We start from the raw sequence: 20,113 nt of genomic DNA on the forward strand, positions 1-20,113 counted from the left end.
TGTGCGACCCCATAGACGGCAGCCCACCAGGTTCCCCCATCCCTGGGAGTCTCTAGGCAAGAACACTGGAGTGGGTTGCCATTTCCCTCTCCAATGCATGAAAGTGAAAGTGAAGTTGCTCAGTCGTGTCCGACTCTAGCGACCCCATGGACTGCAGCCCACCAGGCTCCTCTGTCCATGGGATTTTCCAGGCAAAAGTACTGGAGTAGGGTGCCATTGCCTTCTCCATTGGATTAGATGAGCTCTGCCCAAACTCCTAGTCCCTGCTCTAAATTCCTAGTCGTACATACCCATGACTGCCACAGCCCATTCTCACCATAGCTCTACTGGATGCACTATTTTTATGGACAAGATTAAGAAACTTCCCCAAGGCATATTAGTGAGTGGGAGAGCTGGGATTTTAACCCAGGACCCTCGGACTCCAATTAGCCATTAACCTTTTGAGGATGCCGGGCCCTGTTACATGCATTAAGTCATTTAAGTCTCTTTCTAATCAGAATTAAGATGAATTCTAATCCTTGGAGATTAGCCTTATTATCGCCCCCATTTTATGAGTGAGTTAACTGAAACAGAGGGAGATGAAGTGACTTGCCCACAGTCACACAGCTGGTGAATGATGGAGCCAAAATCATGAGCAGGTGGTCCAGAGGCTGAGCACTTTCATTCCTTTATTGTAGCGCTTTTCAGAATCCAAAACTGGAGTGCATTTTACTAAGTCATTTTAGAAGTCACTCAAGTGAGATACTTATAGACCCCTTAAGGAACCCTCCAAGGCTGTCTCCTGGTCTTGGTCAATTCAAGAACCTAATGGAGTGTAACGTGGTAGAGTGAGCGTTCAACACGGATGCAGAGACTTGGATGGGGACCCTGGATGCTGGTTCCAGAGCACTCCCACCTGGGCTGTGTGAGGTCCAGTCTGGCCCCACCTGCCCCCTCAATCCCATGATGTTCTTTAGCTCCTGGAGCAGAAAGCGGAGTCATGACCACCTGCCCCAGTGGGAGAGCAATCGTTGAATATCAGGAGAGAATTCCGCAGCCTGTGCCCACTGCCCTCGGTGACCACCTCCACTCACGTTCCCAAAGTCTCAGAACAAGGCCAGGAGAAGATAACTGCCCAGCCTCAGAAGAATTAACTTGAGCAGAGCCTGGGTCGACCATGTCTTCATTTTTGTCTCTGGCTCTGAGGAGAGCAAGACCCAGTCCCTGCCCAGTCTAGGGAGAAGAATGCATGAATCATGAAACACAAAGATCTGCTCAAATCTTTTTGGAAATGATAAAAGTAATAATAGCTCTAGAGAGAGGCAGGACTGGGCATGTGTCACACAGGGGCATAGGCGGGGCTCTGAGAACACAGTGATGGAAAAGGGCCCTTTTGCCTAGAGAGACCAAGGATGCAGTTTTACGTCGGCTGGTGCTGGAGGCTCCAGGTGGGTGAGGGAGGTCATGAGAGTTGACATTTTCTGGGTACTTCTTAAGTGCCAGGTGCTGCGTGGGTACTTTTCACCCATTAACTGGTTGGATCCTCATGTAGCCTTTGCGACGAGTGCCTACGTTCTTAGAGGGAGTAGAGTCTTGGAGAGCCATATGTGGACCTCAGAGTTTCTGAATCTAAATCTCACCTCTGGCACTTACTCCTCTGAGACTGTGATGTAAGTGATAGGAGTAAGGATGCCCTTAACTAAATCCACATGCAAATAGCTTGGAGCCTAGCCTGGCATGTTATAAATGGTACCTGTTATTCTCCCCATCTTACAGATGAGGAAAGTGAGGCAGAGAGAGGTAAGATCCTTTGCACCATCCATCCAGCTCTGCAGCCTACACTCTGAACCTGTGCCCTTTGGTGGCACATACACAGGTTTCAGGCACACACCTGTTGGTCTGAGCCATTCTTTTCTGAGGGAAGACCCTTGGTTTTCTCCCTGCCCAGAAAACTCCACTGCACACGTAACTACATCCACATGAACTTGTTTGCCTCTTTCATCCTGAGAGCCCTGGCTGTGCTGGTGAAAGACGTCATCTTCTACAAATCTTACTCCAAGACGCCCAACAGTGAGACAGAGTGGCTGTCCTATGTGTCGGAGGTATGTGCTTCCTCATTCCTGGGCTCTACCTGGTGGATCAGTCCTGGGAATCAGAGAGCAGGAAGGTGAGGCTGGGGAGTGGATGAGAGAGAGAAAGGGGTGTCAGTCTTTCTGGTAAGAGATGCATCACCTGATTTTTTTTTTAAAGCCAACGTCCCGAGAATGGGTTGCAAAAAGTTGGAGATGACTGAGCGACTAAGCAGAGCAGACAGTGCATACAACAAGAACACTGACCATTGTGTATGTACACTGTGCTGTGGTCTATTAAGTGTGCAATAGCACTGTGTATGAAAAAACTCTTGTGTCTGAGAGAGAGGGGAGTTCAGAGGCAGGGACTTGTGTGTGGAGGCCCTTCTCCCCTCCGCTGTGGTCCAGATGCTGAGAAACCTGGACTCACCCCCAGGTGCTCTGTCCTTTCCAGATTGCTGCCTCCTGCCGCTCAGCCCAGGTCCTCTTGCACTACTTTGTGGGCACCAATTACTCGTGGCTGCTCGTCGAAGGCCTTTACCTTCACACACTGCTGGAGCCCATAATGCTTTCAGAAAGGCGGCTGTGGCCCAGATACCTGCTGGTGGGTTGGGGTGAGTGACCTGAACTGGGGATCTGTCTGAACATGGGAGCCCCGTAGAGCTTTTGGTTGGAGTTGGAGGGACGTCTCTGGGATAGATAATTCCTCAATGACAAGAGGCTCTGAAGAGAGGGGTAGTGTGTGTGTGTGTGTGTGTGTGTGTGTGTGTGCATGCGTGCACATGTACACATGTGTGCATGCACCTGCATGTATATTTATGTAGATATAAGTGCTGTAGACCCAATACACATGTTCAGAAATTGGGAAGTTTTTGGTAGAGTCAGATGACATTCCTCCTAACCTGTCCCCAACTGTATTATCTACTAGGGCTGCCGTAACAAATGCCATAGACTGTGTGGCTTAAAATGCAGACGTTTATTTCTCAAGGTTCTAGAGGCTGAGAAGTGTAAGACTGTGGCACCACGATGGTTGAGTTCCGATGAAGTTCCTCTTCTTGGCTTGCAGACAGCTGCTTTCTTGCTATAGCCTCATATTGCAGAGAGAGAGAGAAAGCAAGCTCTCTGGTCTCTTCTGATAAGGACAGTAATCCCATCATGATGACCAGCCCCTACACACATGCCATCTAAACCTAATTACCTCCAAAGGTCCTTTTTTCAAATGTCATCACACTGGGGGTTAGGGCTTCAATGTATGAATTTGGGGGACACAAACATTCAGTCCATGGGCCAACCAAACCTCCAGGATGAGATATGGAGCTCTTGCTGCCATAGATTCTTGGGGAAGTTGAGGTTGCAATAATCAGAAGGACTAACTCTGGCTTGGGATTCAGGAGGCTTGATTAATGTCTTTGGATTTACTCTAAGCTACTTTGTGACAGGTGGCAAATTTGGTCTCCTCTTTGCCTCCTGGTTTCCCAACAAATGGATGGCTCTGTGCCATCTGTAGGTCTCTCCAGCTCTCACAGTCCACAATTCTATGATGTTTGTTTTTTTATAATTTTAACCAGGTGTACTTGGCCCATCAGGGTGGGATGAGCAGTAGGCAAGTTTGGCCAACCAGCCCTTGACCCCATTTCCGTGTTTTCTCCCAGGCTTCCCGGTGCTCTTCGTTGTGCCCTGGAGCATTGCCCGTGCTCAGCTGGAGAATACAGGGTAGGTAACTCACTCTTTTTGAACTTCCATGAGCTAGTTATTCCGAGATGTACTATGCTGTGTGTTCAGCCGTGTCCAGCTCTTGGTGACCCCATGGACTGCAGCCCACCAGACTCCCTCTGTCCACGGGATCTTACAGGCAAGAAGACTGGAGCAGGTTACCATTTCCTTCTCCAGGGGATCTTCCCAGTCCAGCAATTGAACCCACATCTCCTGGATCTCCTGCATTGGCAGGCAGGTTCTTTACCACTGAGCCACCTGGGAAGCCTCATTCCAAGATGGCCCCAATATAAGGAATACATCATTTTCCCAAAGAGAATATCCACTCCCTTCCATTTGGGCCATCTAGAATATACTTAAGAATATAGGTAAAAGAATCAAAGATTTGTAGTAATTCATCTGTTACTCCTTGATCTATGGACTGCAGAATGGATGTTATGCTAGTAGGCATGAAAACAACATTAATCTCATTGCTCATCTTCATCAGAGCTCTTGGGTGAAGACTGAAAAAATGGTATGTGTAAAGATAGGAACATAAGAACAAGAAAAATGTGTCCCTGATTCTTATGTCTCAAATGAGATTGAAGAGAGGAGACACACAATAAGAAATTCAGAAGTTAAAAACAAAACAGGGACTTCCCTGCTGGTTCAGTGGTTAAGAATCAACCTTGCAATGCAGGGTATGCAGGCTTGATCCCTGGTCCGGGAACTAAGATCAAATATTCTCATATACTGCTCTTGTGTGACCAGGTGGATTGTTAATGAGCAGTAATGTTTTTGAAAGGATTTTTTTTTTTTCTGAGTAGTTTACAACAGTGAGTTTAAAATTTTCGGTAACTCACATTGTAAATGTATGTGCTATCATCCACGCTTTGTTGTTCCATGTATAGATCACAGGCAGGGTAGCTCTAGTACAAGTTAGGATTTGGGGAATGTAAATGAGCACTGGTTCCAACTTAAAGTCACCAGCTGCATTAGCCCCCTAACTAGAGAGTCAGCCTGTCCCTTGAAGCTTTGAAACCAGGCATTGACTTCTCCTCTCTAGTTATGAAAGTCCTGGATGGAACCTTCTTCCAATGGAAGATTGCTTAGCCTACCTTGAAAATCTGTTGTTCAGTGTAGCCACCTTCATTTGTGGTTTTAGCTAGGTCTTCCAGATAACTCACTGTAGCTTCTGCACCGAGTGCTTGCTGCTTCCCCTTACATTTTCATGTCATAAAGATGGCTTCTTTCCTAAAGCTCATTAACCCATGTCAGCTAATTTCACAGTTTTTTTTCTGCAACTTCCTCAGCTCTCTTGGCCTTCATAGAATTGAAGAGAGGTAGGACCTTGCTTGGATCAGGCTTCGGCTTAAGGGAATGTTGTGGCTGGTTTGATTTTCTCTCCAGACTCCGACTGTCTCCATATCAGCCAGAAAGCTGTTTTGCTTTCTTATCATTTGTGTGTTCACTGGAGTAGCACTTCTAATTTCCTTCAAGAACTTTTCCTTTGTGTTCACAGCTTCGCTAACTGTTTGAGGCAAGAACCCTAGCTTTCAGCCAGTCTCAGCTTGTGACATGCCTTCCTCACTAACCTTAATTGTTTTTAACATTTGACTTCAAGTGAGAGATATGTCTCTTTCTTTCACTTGAACACTTAGAGGCCTTTGTAGGATTACTAACTGGATTAATTTCACTATTTGTGTCTTGGGGAATAGGAAGGCCTGAGGAGAGGGAGAGAGATGGGAGAATGGGCAATTGGTGGAGGAGTCAGAAACACACATTTATTAAGTTCAATGTTTTATATGGGCACAGTTCACAGCACCCCAAAACAATGACCATAGTGACATCAAAGACCACTGATCACAGATCACCATAACAAATGTAACAACAATGAAGAAGTTTGAAATATTGTGAGAATTACCAAAATGTGACGCAGAGACACACATGACGTGAGCAAATGCTATTGGAAAAAATGGCACCAATAGACTTGCCCTATGCAAGCTTGCCATAAACCTTCAATCTGTAAAAAACGCAGTATCTGCAAAGTGCAACAAAGTGAAGCATAGGAAAACGAGGTGTGCTCATATAATGAAGAGTTTATGTTTGTACGAACATGGGAAAATATGTAGAAGGATACACTGCAAGCTGTTAGCATGAAGACCATTTTTCTGGTTCACCAAAAAAAAAAAAAAAAAAAAGTCAACACTATCAACCTAGTAAGAAGGGATTTGAGTCCTCCCTCCCCACACCAAGTGAGCCTTCTTCCAGGGAGCTTGGGGTCTTTACTGTCTCAACTGTAAGTCTTCTACTGCCCACTCTTTGCCTTAGGTGCTGGGGAAACAACAGGAATAAGAATATCTGGTGGATCATCCGAGGACCCATGATGCTTTGCATAACGGTGAGGACCACCCCACCCACCCTTTTCCCTCTCTGAGCTCAGCAGCTGTGGAGAACCCCACCCCCTTCCCTGCCTCCCATCAAATTCTCTGGCTCAGAAAGAACCTGGGCCAGATCCCTCGAGATGAAGATGCTGAGCCGTGGTTTGGATCTGTTGAACGAGAAGAAACAAATAAGAAACTCCTCTTGGGTGTTGTGTCATGGCAGAAGTAAGTGTGCCATATAATCTCCTCTCCCACAAGAAACTTCTTGTTTTGGTTCAGGACCTAAATCCAGGCTCACCCTCTAAGCCTCCTTCTCTCTGGGTTTTCAGACTATGTAAAGAAACCTGTAGTCAGCTCGGTGACCCCCTATCAACTGTCTTCGATGTGGACAAACCTTGGGGCTGCAGGGTCTTGAGTCATGGACAAGTCCAGGGACAGCAAAGCTATGGGCCTGGATTTCAACACCATTAGCAGGAGAGAGGGGAGACTAAGGAAGCTTTTTTTTAGAGGGGGAAAAAAAATATATATATATATATATATAGTCAATCACTATTAACGCAAAGCTGTGCTGAGGGTTAGAGTCAGTTGGTGATGCTACTCTGAGACCTTGCAGAGGAAGGGCCTTTATTCCTTTAAAAAATATATATTTAGTTATTATTTTTGGCTGCGCTTCTTTGCTGAGCATGGGCTTTCTAGTTGCAGTGAGTGGGGCTACTCTGTGTTGCGGTGTGCGGGCTTCTCATTGCTGTGGCTCTTCTTGGCTCAGGATCTAGGTGCCTGGGCTTCAGTGGTTGCAGCACATGGGTTGTTTTCCTTTGCTGTCCCATCTTCTCCTTCTCATGATGAGAGCAAGTCAGATCATAGGTATTGATTGAATCCTTCCTTGTTGTAAAAATGAGCAAGTGAGCAGATAAGAAAGAGAAATCCCCCTTCAGCCTCCCTTCACCTTCGGTGTGCCCTTCCTTCAGCAGGGCTCTTAGGAATGGAGTGTTTTAACCTAAAGGAGTAGTTCTAATGTAGGCATTTTAGTCTATGCAGCAGGAGTGGAGGGGGTTGAGGGGGTTGATGGGGTGGTGGGGAGGCAGATGAGTTTTGCTTTACATGACATCAAACTCTGAGCCCCCACCTTGCTACAACCACCCCTGCCAACTTGTAGACCCAGATCTGAGCACGGCAGCTGAGTGTTGCCAGAGAAACGTCACCAAGAACAGTACATCTGACCGTATGCATTCTGTGAGAAGCTTTATTTTCCTGGGCTCCAAAAATCACTGCAGATGGTGACTGCAGCCCTGAAATTAAAAGACGCTTGCTCCTTGAAAGAAAAGCTATGGCCAACCCAGACAGCATATTAAAAGCAGTGACATCACTTTACTGACAAAGGTCCATCTAGTCAAAGCTATGGTTTTTCCAGTAGTCATGTATGGATATGAGATTTGGGCCATAAAGAAGGCTGAGCACTGAAGAACTGATGCTTTTGAACTGTGGAGTTGGAGAAGACTCTTGAGAGTCCCCTGGACAGCAAGGAGATCAAACCAGTCAATCCCAAAGGAAATCAGTCCTGAATATTCTTTGGAAGGATTGATGCTGAAGCTGAAACTCCAAAACTTTGGCCACCTGATGCGAAGAACTGACTCATTGGAAAAGACTCTGATGCTGGGAAAGATTGAAGGCAGGAGGAGAAGGGGACAACAGAGGATGAGATGGTTGGATCGTATCACTGACTCGATGGACATGAGTTTGAGTAAGCTCTGAGAGTTGGTAATGGACAGGGAAGCTTGGCGTGCTGCAGTCCATGGGGTTGCAAAGAGTCAGACACGACTAAGCAACTGAACTGAACTGAATTGAATGCATTCTGTATTGTCTAGGGCTGGAAAAAGAGCCTTATATGTTTGGGATCCTAAGTGTCCCACGTCTGGTCACAGAATCCAACAGGAGTTGGCTTGGTTCTTCAAAAGTGTCCTCCTTCAGGACCCTGGTGGCAGAGTGGAGAAGAATCCACCCACGAATGCAGGGCACGCAGGTTCAATCCCTGATCTGGGAAGAGTCCACATGCCACAGAGCAGCGAAGCCCGTGTGCCATAACTGTGGAAGCCTGCACTCTAGAGCCTGGGAGCTGCAGCTACTGAGCCCACGTGCCCTGGGGCCTGTGCCCCGAGAGAGGGAAGCCACCGCGACGACGAGAAGCCTGTGCACCACGACACAAAGTAGCCCCCGCTCACTGTGACCTGGGAAAGCCCGTACCCAGTAATGGAGACCCAGTGCAGCCAAAAGAAAAAGAAACTTGTTAAAAAAAAAAAAAAGTCCTTCTTCAGCCCCTTTCCAGATGGTGTACAGATGAGAAACCGCCCCATCCCACTGTGACTGCTGAGCCCTGAGTTCTGGGGCACCTGGATGGATGGAGGTTCTGTGGTCCACTAGGCTGGTGTTTCATTCCATGTCAGTGGTCAATGCCCATTTTCTCTTGTCTGGTCTCTGGAAGACGCAAAGAACAATGAATCAACACATTCATCACAAACCTTCATTTCCTACAAGACAGTCCTGGTTGAAATTAATTCCCTGAAATATGTGTCTTTCCCTGTTAGGCTTACTTTGTAAGAAAAATGCTCAAGTTCAACAAGCCACTAAGCCAAGGACACAGCGTTTTCTCTTTGTGATGAAAAACAGATATCCCATTAAAGGGGATAAATTACTTGGTTACACTTAGTTTGCCTTTAAGTGTTCTGTTACTAAATATTCCTTGGCTGGGAATTTCCCTTCTCCCTGTTGGCTTGCAGATTGGATACATAGCCTCTTGCCTGAAACCCTGCCCTCTTAGCTTTGAGTATCGATTTTCCCCAGGCCAATAAGACAAGTAATAACAGGTACATGTTGGATTCTTCAGCTTGTGTTTCAATCTGTGGTTTGAGACAAGGACATCAGTATTGTGTTGGCTCAATGTCTATAGAGACTTTATTCCGTTAACTGTAACCTGACCACCATCTCTATGGGCTCTTTCTCCATTGCATAGAGGCATTTTAAAGTCTTTTCTATTTTACTTATTTTTATTAAAAAAATTTTTGGCAATGCCTTGTGTCATGTGGGGGTCTTAGTTCCCCGACCAGGGATCGAACCTGTGTCCCATGCATTGCAAGGTGGATTCTTAACCACTGGACCACCAGGAAAGTCCCTCAATAATTTTAATTAAAAATAGTCATGTAAATGTCTGTTTGCCTTTCTCAGATGGCTATTGTGGTGGGTGTCCCAGAACCAGAAGGATAAGTGACTCTTTAGAATCCTCTCCAGGCTCTCAGTTGAGATGGCCTTTGGGAGAGAGGTGATTACCCTGACTGTTAACTACCTGACTGGCTGACTGCCAACCTGCCTCATTCCATTTCCATGGACAAGGATCTGATGGCAGGGTCCAGGGTGACCTTGATAGTCATAGCCACATAGAGTCCATCACTTATTTATATCTGCTTTTTTTTTCAAGGTCAATTTCTTCATCTTCCTGAAAATTCTCAAGCTTCTCATTTCTAAGCTCAAAGCTCATCAAATGTGCTTCAGAGATTATAAATACAGGTGAGTGGCCTGAGGTCAGTACCGAACAGTCAAAGTTTATTTTGACCCCTTCTGGCTATTCTGGCTAATGTCCCAGGAAGGGGGAAAATGGCATTCATATGTTTCTCTCCTGAGATGAGGGTGTCTGCAAGAGCCCCTCGGAAAAAAGTGTCAGGGTGTCATGTAAGGCTTTTGCTAAAGATCGAGGACCTTCTGGTCCCATGAAAATGAAGTCAGTGGTGAGTAATCAAGGGCACACACATTCCCAGGGGGAAACTGTGAAAAATGCCCCCAAGAGTGGGTGGTTTACAGGGATAGGAAAGAATCACATGAAGGGGAGTTGGACAGTTGCCTTATTTGAGGTAACAGAATAAAAGACGTAGTGTAACTCAGAAGCCCCTGGAGAAGGAAATGGCAACCCACCCCAGTATCTGTGCCTGGAGAATCCCATAGACAGAGAAGCCTGGTGGGCTATAGTCCATGGGGTCACAGAAGACCCAGTCATGACATAGCAGCTGAACAACAACAACTCAGAAGAGAGTATTTGGGTATTTTTAAGACCTTGAGTCGGAGAAGGCAATAGCACCCCACTCCAGTACTCTTGCCTGGAAAATCCCATGGACGGAGGAGCTTGGTGGGCTGCAGTCCATGGGGTCGCTAGGAGTCGGACACGACTGAGCGACTTCACTTTCACTTTTCACTTTCATGCATTGGAGAAGGAAATGGCAACCCACTCCAGTGTTCTTGCCTGGAGAATCCCGGGGACGGGGGAGCCTGGTGGGCTGCCGTCTATGGGGTCGCACAGAGTCGGACACTACTGAAGCGACTTAGCAGCAGCAGCATCAAGACCTCAAGTAATGTGACCACAAACTTTTGGAGCCCAAAGAAGTACATTTTTAACACAGTCATGTTTTCTCTGGGACTTGCTTTTGCTGCATCCCTTGTTCTGCTTCCAAGGTGACCGAGGTCCCGTCTCACAGTGTCAGATCATGGGTGATTACTTACTTCTGTGTTGCTGTCAATCAAATGCTGAATGAAAGCGAGACAAAGGTCCCCCTCCCCTCCTCTTTTCCCAGTTATTCTACTTTCTATAGCATGAGTGTGCTTCTTGGGGATGCAGTGTTTTAACCCAAAGTTTTGCTCAAAACTTAAGAGATTTCAGTCCACGTGGCAGAGCAGGGGCAGAGATATGCGTGAGAGTGGCTATATAGCTGGACTTCTCCCTCTAAGGCCAGAAGCCACCCTGAGCCAGGTGTGCGGGGAAGGTAGTTTTTCATTTTTCCAACAGACATTCAATGAGGGTCTATGATGTGCCATCCCTGTTCTTCAAGTGAAAGGAAAATAGGATGGGGACCCCATCTGTGAGGAGTACACGTTCCAACTCGCCACGGATCGGGATGTGGGTGTAGAATGAATCAGGAGGGCCGATGCTGACCTTCATCCTGGACTGACCTTGGGCAAGTCGCTTGGCCTCCCCAGGTCTGCTTTCTGGTGTGTCACCTGGGAGAGTCACCCCAGACCCATCCTCAACTTGTGACGAGGGTTAAAGGAAAGAAAGAAAGTGAAGTCGCTCAGTCGTGTCCGACTCTTTGCGACCCGTGGACTGCAGCCCACCAGGCTCCTCCGTCCATGGGATTCTCCAGGCAAGAATACCGGAGTGGGATGAGGGTTAAAGGAGGTCCTAATTAAATGCAATGAATAGTATTTGCCTGGGGTTTCCAGACCCCAAGTCCTATCAGCCTAACCCCCTACCCTCGGGAGTTCCAGAAGCATAAACACATACAGTTCAGGACCAGGCAAATATATACAGTTGTTGGCTCAGATATTATGCAAACCACCATTGCCCGGGGGTACTTGAGCTGGCTCGGACCACACAGAGCTATGTGTCTTTCTGGGCGTCTCTGGCCAAGCCTCCAAGTGGCTGACAGCCTCTCTGGCCCTTTTCCCAAGGCTAAGCCTCTCACCCGTCTCTGAGGGTGGAGATCCAAGGCCAAGAGCAGGGCTTCTCCCCTCTACCCTGGCTGGGTCCATTCACTGGGGAATCCTTTCACTAACCAGCCACCAGGGAAACCCAGTCACCATGAAAACCCATCAGAAGACAGCACTCCCAAGAGGCAGAAACAGGGGCAGACAAGTGTCAAGGCACCACCTTTCACACAGAGTGTCTAAACCCTGCCAAAGCCCACCACGGACCACTGAGCCGTCCCTGAGCTGCAGACCCTCAGTGGCCCCTATGATAGCTTTCCATCCTGGCTGTGTTAAGCATCACCAGATAGCCGGCCCCAAAGCCCTGACTCATGAGCCCCTCCGCTGGATATTAGATTCAGTATCGAGGGATGGAGCCCCATCACATGGACTTCTTTTGGTTGGGGGTTGTTTTGCTGGGTCTTTGTTGTGGTGTGCAGGCTTTTGCTAGTTGGGGGCTTCTTGGGCGGGGGGCTTCTCTTGTTGTGAGCACAGGTTCTAGATTGCAACCACTGGACCACCAGTGTTCCCTGCCCATGGACTTCTTGCAGGAGAGTTCCTAGAAGATTCTGATACACAGTCAGAATACATAGACCATGGGACCAGATACATGCAATTTTCTGGTTGGACCATGGAAAGTATGTTTCTAAGCAGCCTGACATCCTCTTTTCCAGGCTCTTCTCTAGAGTTATCCAAAACAATGGCTCTCAAACTTCTCTTATCTTTAAAAAAAAAATTACTTATTTTTATCTATTTTCGTTGGGTCTTAGTTGTGGCACACGAATCTTTGTTACATCATATGGTATCTTCCATTGCAGCACGAGGACTCTCTAGTTGTGTCTTGTGGGCTCTAGAGCATGCAGGCTCCATAGTTGTGGTGCTTGAGCTTAGTTGCCCTGTGACATGGGGAGTCTTGGTTCCCTAACCAGGGATCGAACCCACAGCCCCTGCGTGGCAAGGCAGATTCTTAACCACTGGACTACAAGGGGAGTCCCCAGGGAAATGTCCCTTAGGCCACCTTATTTTACCACCTGGTCCAGGGAATCGTGCATTTGCCCATCTTTCTGTCTGAGCAGTGCTAACTCCCTCATTTCTAAGTTCTGGGAGGGCTGCTTCCCGTCACCCCAAGGGGTCATGAGCACACTCAGCTCATACTGCCCTCCCCCATGTTGGAAGGTCCTCCTCTTCCACGTCCCCCCTACTGGGGCCCCTGCAAGGATGAGGAGAAGAGGGTGATGAAGCCAATGCATTTTGTCCAAACTCTGGTAGGAACAGTCCGGCCTCCAACTCTCCCAGGTTTTCGAGAACTTTCAGAATGTAGTTCTCACGATTTGGACCCCCTCCAGGAGTATATTTTAGAAAAGTTTAAATTAGACACACTTGAGACTCGCCAAAGAGGCAAGTTGCTAGGACTCCAGAACCTTCTGTAATCCTATCCCTCATTCCCCGGCTTCCATCATTCAAGCAGTAAACTGTAACCAGCCCAGCTGCATGGTCTGGCAAAGGACAACTGAGGCAGACCTGGAGAGAGAGCAGTGTCCCTGGATTGTGGACAGACCCCAGCAGACCCTCAGCCTGGAGGGAGTTCTCTGTTTCTTGTGGTTCCCAGCATGGAGGTGACATGCTCTTCCTAGAAAAATGATCTTAACTTTTGGTGTGATGTGTGGGGCAGGATTCTTAATGAACTTATAAAGGAGAATCATGTCTTTTTTAAAATTTATTTTTATTTTATTTTTTAAAGTACATATCTTTAAAAAATATATTTATCTGTCTTTGGTTGTGATGGGTCTTCGTTGCTGTGCCTGCAGATTTTCTCTAGTTGTGGAGAGCGAGGATTACCCTCTAGTTACGGTGCTTGGGCTTCTCATTGCACTGGCTTCTCTTGTTGTGGAGCACGGGCTCCAGTAGTTGCTCCATCAGTTCAGATCAGTTCAGTCGCTCAGTCGTGTCCGACTCTTTGCGATCCCATGAATCGCAGCACGCCAGGCCTCCCTGTCCATCACCAACTCCCGGAGTTCACTCAGACTCACGTCCATCGAGTCAGTGATGCCATCCAGCCATCTCATCCTCTGTCGTCCCCTTCTCCTCCTGCCCCCAATCCCTCCCAGCATCAGAGTCTTTTCCAGTGAGTCAACTCTTCACGTGAGGTGGCCAAAGTACTGGAGTTTCAGCCTTAGCATCATTCCTTCCAAAGAAATCCCATAGTTCAGGCTCAGTAGTTGTGGAGCCCTTAGTTGCCCTGCCGCACGCGGCATCTTCCTGGACCGGCGATCAAACTGGTGTCCCTTGCACTGCAAGGCAGATTCTTAACCACAGGACCATCAGGGAAGCCCAGAACCATTTCTTAGTGAACTTATAAAGGACTTTCAGAAAAATGTCACAAATGGAAGAAAAATTGATCCAAGTCACTGAGATTGTGAGCAACCTGAGGGAGAGATGGCTTCTTTAAAAATAGTGACAACTAAATGTTATTGATCATGCTTCACATATCGGGTATGGTTTAGTCTGAGGGTTGGCTCCATGTTATTTAGTCCTTAAAATGGCAATGTTAGGAATTATTATTATTAATAATATTTTTATTATTATTTTAACATTTCATATGATAGTAGTAGTAGTATAATCCTCATTTTTACAGGGAGAGAGGTTAAATAATTTGCCCAGGGCCACATCGCTAGTAATTGGCAGTGCTGGGATTCAAACCCCGGCCCCAGGTACTGTCTTCGAGTCCCACTGCCTTTGGCCCCAGCTCCTCCTCCTCCTCTCTGTACTTACTCACAAGAGTTGCTGCTGCTGCTAAGTCGCTTCAGTCGTGTCTGACTCTCTGCGACCCCATAGACGGCAGCCCACCAGGCTCCTCTGTCCCTGGGATTCTCCAAGCAAGAATACTGGAGTGGGTTGCCATTTCCTTCTCCAATACATGCATGCATGCTAAGTCACTTCAGTCATGTCCAACTCTGTGTGACTCCATGGACAGCAGCCCATCAGGCTCCTCTGTCCACAGAATTCTCCAGGCAAGAATCCTGGAGTGGGTTGCCATTTCATTCTCTAGTTGAAGAGCTAACCGACTGCAATAAATTAAACCATTAAAATAAACAAATGACTGTAGATGAAAAAGGGCATAAACACAGTTCATAAGAGGAGCTGCTATAGGTACTTATGGATTTTCATCTAAACAGAGATGTAAATAGTCTTTTGTCCAAAGAGAACTCAGAATCATATGAGGAATGGGAAATTCCTTTGGAATACGCACAGAGAGATAGCAGCTAGTAAAATGACCCAAAAAGTCATTAGAAGATGATCATTCCTTAACAATTCTTCCATGCTAAGTGTGGGGACCTTGGATTGGATTTTGGAATGTGAAAAGAACGTTATTGGAAAAGCTGGTGAAAATCTGGGTAAAGTCTGGAGGATAGTTATTGGCCACGTGCCAATACTGGTTTCTTAGTGCTGCCAAAGGTCCCATCATGGGTCTGTACAACTTAAACATTAGGGGAAGTGAAGGGTATGTGGGAATTCTCTGTGCGATCTTTGCTACTTTTCTGTAGATCGAAAAGTATTTCAAGATGAACAGTTTATTTAAAAAACATAATGTCATAGCATGGCCCTGAGAATAAGTCGATGATAAGACATGCATGAAAGTATGTGTTATTAAAATCCAAAATAGGGACTGCCATGGCAGTCCAGTGACTAAGACTCTGAGCTCCTCATGCAGGGAGATATGGGTTTGATCCCTGGTCTGGGAGCTAGATCCCATGTGCCACAACTAAGACTCAATACAGCTAAATAAATCTTTTTTAAAAAATAATCCATAAATACATACATACATATTTTAATATTTTTATACATAAATAAAGATTTTTTAAATAACTCAGAGTGAGGGTCAAAGATTCACACGCTTGCAAGGGCCAAACAGTCTTGGGTTGGAGAAACCATGTTCCCTCTAAAGGCTGTAGATGACGATTGGCAACAAGGAATTGGGGCCCAGTCTGGCCAGATCTCCCTACTTTTCAAAAGAAGCTGAACACCTGGACCTCTTTGCTTGAAATCTCATTATTTAAGGGCGGCTCCAATAGCAAAGATCACTACCTAGCATAAGCAAAAGCTGTAAGCAGGTCAAATATAACCCATGGATACCAATTTGCCACCTCTGATTTAAGACACTCCTGGAAATTAGAGAAACAAACAAGCAAAACGTGAAACTCTTGACAGAGTTTCTGCTTGGGAACACCTTAATGTGGCTCAGCTAAGTGAGTGTGCACAGGTGGGTGTGGGAGCTCTACTAGGTGTGAGCTCGGCTCAGGAGGATCACCTAACTGGTGGCTGCATCTCAGATTCTCCACTCCTCGGTCCTGGGGCTCTGTCCTGGGACACTCAGCCCATGTGCTGGGGGTGGGGGGCGTCCCCCTCCTTGGTGACTCCTGCTCAACTCTTATTGGCTGTAGGTCCTTTTAGGGTACAAAGGTGAGGGTTTTAATTTCATTGATAACATTCAAATACAAGATTCATATAGATGCTTTCTCTTGGATAAAATTAAACCTCCCTGAAGATACTGCACATGGGGGCTGCTGACCCTCTCTGTTCCCACATCTTTTTTTTTTTTGACTTCAAGATGCAGCACGTGGAATCTTAGTTCCCTGACCAGGGACTGAACCCCTGCAGCGGAAGTACAGAGTCTTAACCACTGGACTGCCAGGGAAGTCCCTCCACATCTTTAACTCCATGGGGTTTTTATTCAGTGAGGAGAAATGAACCTTCTCCTAGTCTTTAAGACAAGTGACTTGGGCAAAAAAAAAAAAATTCATTACATTTAAGCTCTTTTTTCCCCAGATGTGTATCAGACAGTAGCTTTGTTTATGCCCCAAATGTGAGTCACCTTTACTCATGTAGTTAGTTTGAAATTTAGAAGCTGCTCAACAGTGAAGAGAAGTTGTTTCCAAATGTGGCTGCTTGATATCCCATGGGGAGTCCTTTACACATCCTCATTCCCTGGACCCAACCTCCAGAGATTTTGATTCAGGGGGTTGACACAGGACCCAGGAAGCTGTATTGAGAGCCAACCTATATATATATATATTTTTTTTTTTCAAAGCTTTGTAGGAATTCTGATAGCCCATTTGGGAACCACCAGTATGCGGTACGGAATGTCTGGGTCGCAGCTGTGCATTTGCACGTGGGTGGTACAAAGCAATGTTTGTCTTTTTTGTGTAGAGTGTATACAACAGCGGTGTCCACACGGTGCTTTTTACGAGAAGGATCAGTGTCTCATTTCCTGCTGCCCTCGCTGTCAGGTTGGGAACAGCATGGGGACAGATGATGAAATCCTGCTTTAGTGTGCAAGGCCTGAGTGTGAGGTCAGAAGCCCTGCTTCCAGGCTGGGAGATACCACTTAGTGGCTGTGTGACCCTGGGCAAGTCATTTTCTTTCCCTTCTCTGGCTCTGTAAGGCACTGACGTTGGAAGTCCTGGATAGAGAAAGAAGTAGAGGCACTTGCTGGCCAGGCAATAGGGAAATTGTGTAATGTCCCAGGGGGACACCCATGTACGTGTAAATATATCCATCAAACAAAATGTTAAGATCTGTAGGTATATCATAATCTGTATGGGGGAATCCATTCATCCATCTAATTCATGTTTTCTGAGCATCTTCCATGAGTCAAGTGTGGGGATGCATCTGTGAACAAGACCATACTGGCTCTTAGGGCATTCAATGTATATGTACCCAAGGAGACAAACAGAAAAACCAACTATTTATCAATACAATTAGAGCTATACTAAAGGGCTTCCCTGGTAGCTCAGCTGGTAAAGAATCTCCCTGCAGTGCAGGAGACCCCAGTTCAATTCCTGGGTTGAGAAATTCCCCCTGGAGAAGGCATAGGCTACCCACTCTAGTATTCTTGGGCTTCCCTAGTGACTCAGATGGTAAAGAATCCATCTACAATGTGAGAGATCTGGGTTCAATCCCTGGGTTGGGAAGACCCTCTGGAGGAGGGCATGGCAACCCCACTCCAGTATTCTTGCCTGGAGAATCCCTATGGACAGAGGAGCTTGGTGGGCTACAGTCCGTGGGGTCACAAAGAGTCAGACATGACTGAACGACTAAGCACAATCGGTACACAGAAAAGCAGAAAATGTTGCCTGTTCCCAGGGCGGCTTTCATGACACCTGTTCGGTTGTTACTTGCAGACTGGCCAAGTCCACACTGGTCCTCATCCCTTTATTGGGCGTTCATGACATTCTCTTCTCTTTCATCACTGATGATCAAGTTGAAGGATTTCCAAGACATATACGACTCTTCATTCAATTGACTCTGGGCTCCTTCCATGTAAGTAGATGTCTGAACAAGGACTTCTTGCCTTTGTAGAAAGCCTAATGCCTTTGATCCAAACAGACTCAGAATTTCAAGAGCCTGCAGGTGGAAAAAGAGTTCAAGTAATGGCAGGATTGATCAGCGAGGGCCTTTCAAATTAGGAGAGTGTGGAGAGGGACATGTTGCTTTAATCTTGCCAGCATGACTTGGTGACTACAAAAGGGAAAGTGGTTTGTTTCCTGCTCTGTAATAGTTGGTGTGACTCACAATCATTTTCTTTGCGAGTGTCAGCATGGAGTCTTTTATTAAGTGCCTATTTTTGCTGGGTTCTCCACAGAGTTTGTGCAAAATGAACAGTGAGTAGAGACCAGGAGGCTCTTGAACCTTGACAGTTATGTGGGAGCTGAATCTAGAAACAAGAGGCCAGCTGTGGTTGAGGTACCTAGGCATTTTGCTCATCCATTGCTTAAACTGTCATCCATTACTTAGTGGATTAAAATGGCAGTCATGTTTATTATTTCTCATGATTCTGGGGGTCAGCAATCCAGGTAGGACATAGTAGGTCTGTTTCATCTTTCTTTCATGGGATTCATGGGCTTAACTTTCTAGATGACTTCCCCACTCATCTAGAGCCTAAGCTTTGCAGACTTGGATGGCTGAGGCTGGCTGAAGTGATTTTCTGTGCTGTGCTCAGCCATGTCTGACCCTTTGCAACCCCATGGACTGTAGCCAACCAGGTTCCTCTGTCCAGGGGATTCTCCAGGCAAAAATACTGGAGTGGACTGCCATTTGCTTCTCCAGTAGATCTTCCTGACCCAGGGATCAAACCCACGTTTCTTGCATCTCCTGCATTGGCAGGTGAACTCTTTGCCACCAGAACTGGTTTTGTTTGGGTCAAAATAAATGTCATTGAAGCCTCACATTCTCACTGTGAGGGAGTGATTATTCTATCGTTTTATAGTTGAAACATCTGTGGCTCAGAGGAACTTTTGCATATGCTAACAAGTAGCAGAGATGAGATTTGCATTCAGAGATTAAGCCTTGCTTGTAACCACTGTGCAGGAGGGCTTCTCAGGTGCTCTGTGAAGGTCAGAACCAAGTTTCCTATAGCAGAGTCTCTTTTTTAGTATTTATTTATGTATTTGGCTGCACCTTGTCTTAGTTGAGGTATGCAGAATCTTCTGGTTGTGCCGTGTGAACTCTAGTTGCTGCATGTGGGACCTAGTCCCCTAACCAGGGATTGAACCTGGATTCCCTGCATTGGGAGCATGGAGTCTTAGCCACTGGACCACCAGGGAAGTCCCTGTATCAGAGTCCTGAAGCCACTAGCAGACACTGTCAGGTACTGAGAGTCTGTGGGCAGAGTGAAGAAAATGCTCCTGACCACTGCACACTCACCAGAGGCCAGGGAGACAGAGCCTGAGGTACGGTAGGGATCACTGGACAATGGCTCTTTTTCCCTTCTGTTAGAGCTGAATTGCATGTAGTTTTGAACAGAGAGCACACACTGATAATTTTTTGCATTTTGAAACCATGTTTATTTCAATCTTTTTGGGGGATTGCAAAGGCTATATAGTTTAGTCATTTGGGTTTCCTATGTTGCTTGGTCTTAATCTTCTTTAAAAAGTAATCCCAAACGAGAAATGACAACAACAAAACAAAAGCCCACAGCTGTTCTGTCAGAAGTATCTGGTGCCCTTTTTTCCTCAGAGAGCTTGTTCCCCTCGATCAGCTGATCTCACGTACCCAAAGCCAGCTGAAGATCAGACACTCATGTGGGGTCTTGTGGGTCAGATTTCTGAGAAAGAATCCTAGCCTATCAAACTCTCTGGTGACTGGAAACATGTTTGGTCACCCGTTATTGTGTAACAAACCAGGCCCGATCATAGCTTGAAGCAGTAACTATGTTATTATCCTGAATGAGTCTGTGAGCTGGGCTGTCAGAGCGATCCTTTTGATACATGTCATCTTTGAATGAGGCTGCAAACATCTGAAGGTTGGATTGGTCTGGAACATCCAAGACAGCTCATTCACACGCTGGACGTTGCCATGGGCTGTCGTCTGGGAGCTCTGCTGAGGATATGGATCAGAGAGCCTCCATCCTCCTCCACGTGGCTTCTTCATGTATCTTGTGCGCCTCGAAGCATGGCAGCTGGACTCCCAGAACATCCCCAGAGCAAG

General features: G+C 46.5%; 1 protein-coding gene across 1 annotated transcript in view; it reads left to right on the forward strand.

The window, feature by feature from the left end:
• GLP2R (glucagon like peptide 2 receptor) overlaps positions 1-20,113 on the forward strand; it is a 41,955-nt gene that overhangs the window by 14,930 nt on the left and 6,912 nt on the right. Inside the window, exons 6-11 of the mRNA XM_005907555.2 lie at positions 1,928-2,081; positions 2,503-2,662; positions 3,701-3,761; positions 6,072-6,141; positions 9,594-9,682; positions 17,809-17,947. Of these exons, the coding sequence (XP_005907617.1) occupies positions 1,928-2,081; positions 2,503-2,662; positions 3,701-3,761; positions 6,072-6,141; positions 9,594-9,682; positions 17,809-17,947 (673 nt within the window). The remainder of the gene's footprint in view (positions 1-1,927; positions 2,082-2,502; positions 2,663-3,700; positions 3,762-6,071; positions 6,142-9,593; positions 9,683-17,808; positions 17,948-20,113) is intronic.

The sequence above is a fragment of the Bos mutus genome, chromosome 19, assembly GCF_027580195.1.
Source record: "Bos mutus isolate GX-2022 chromosome 19, NWIPB_WYAK_1.1, whole genome shotgun sequence".
Classification (NCBI taxonomy): Eukaryota; Metazoa; Chordata; class Mammalia; order Artiodactyla; family Bovidae; genus Bos; species Bos mutus.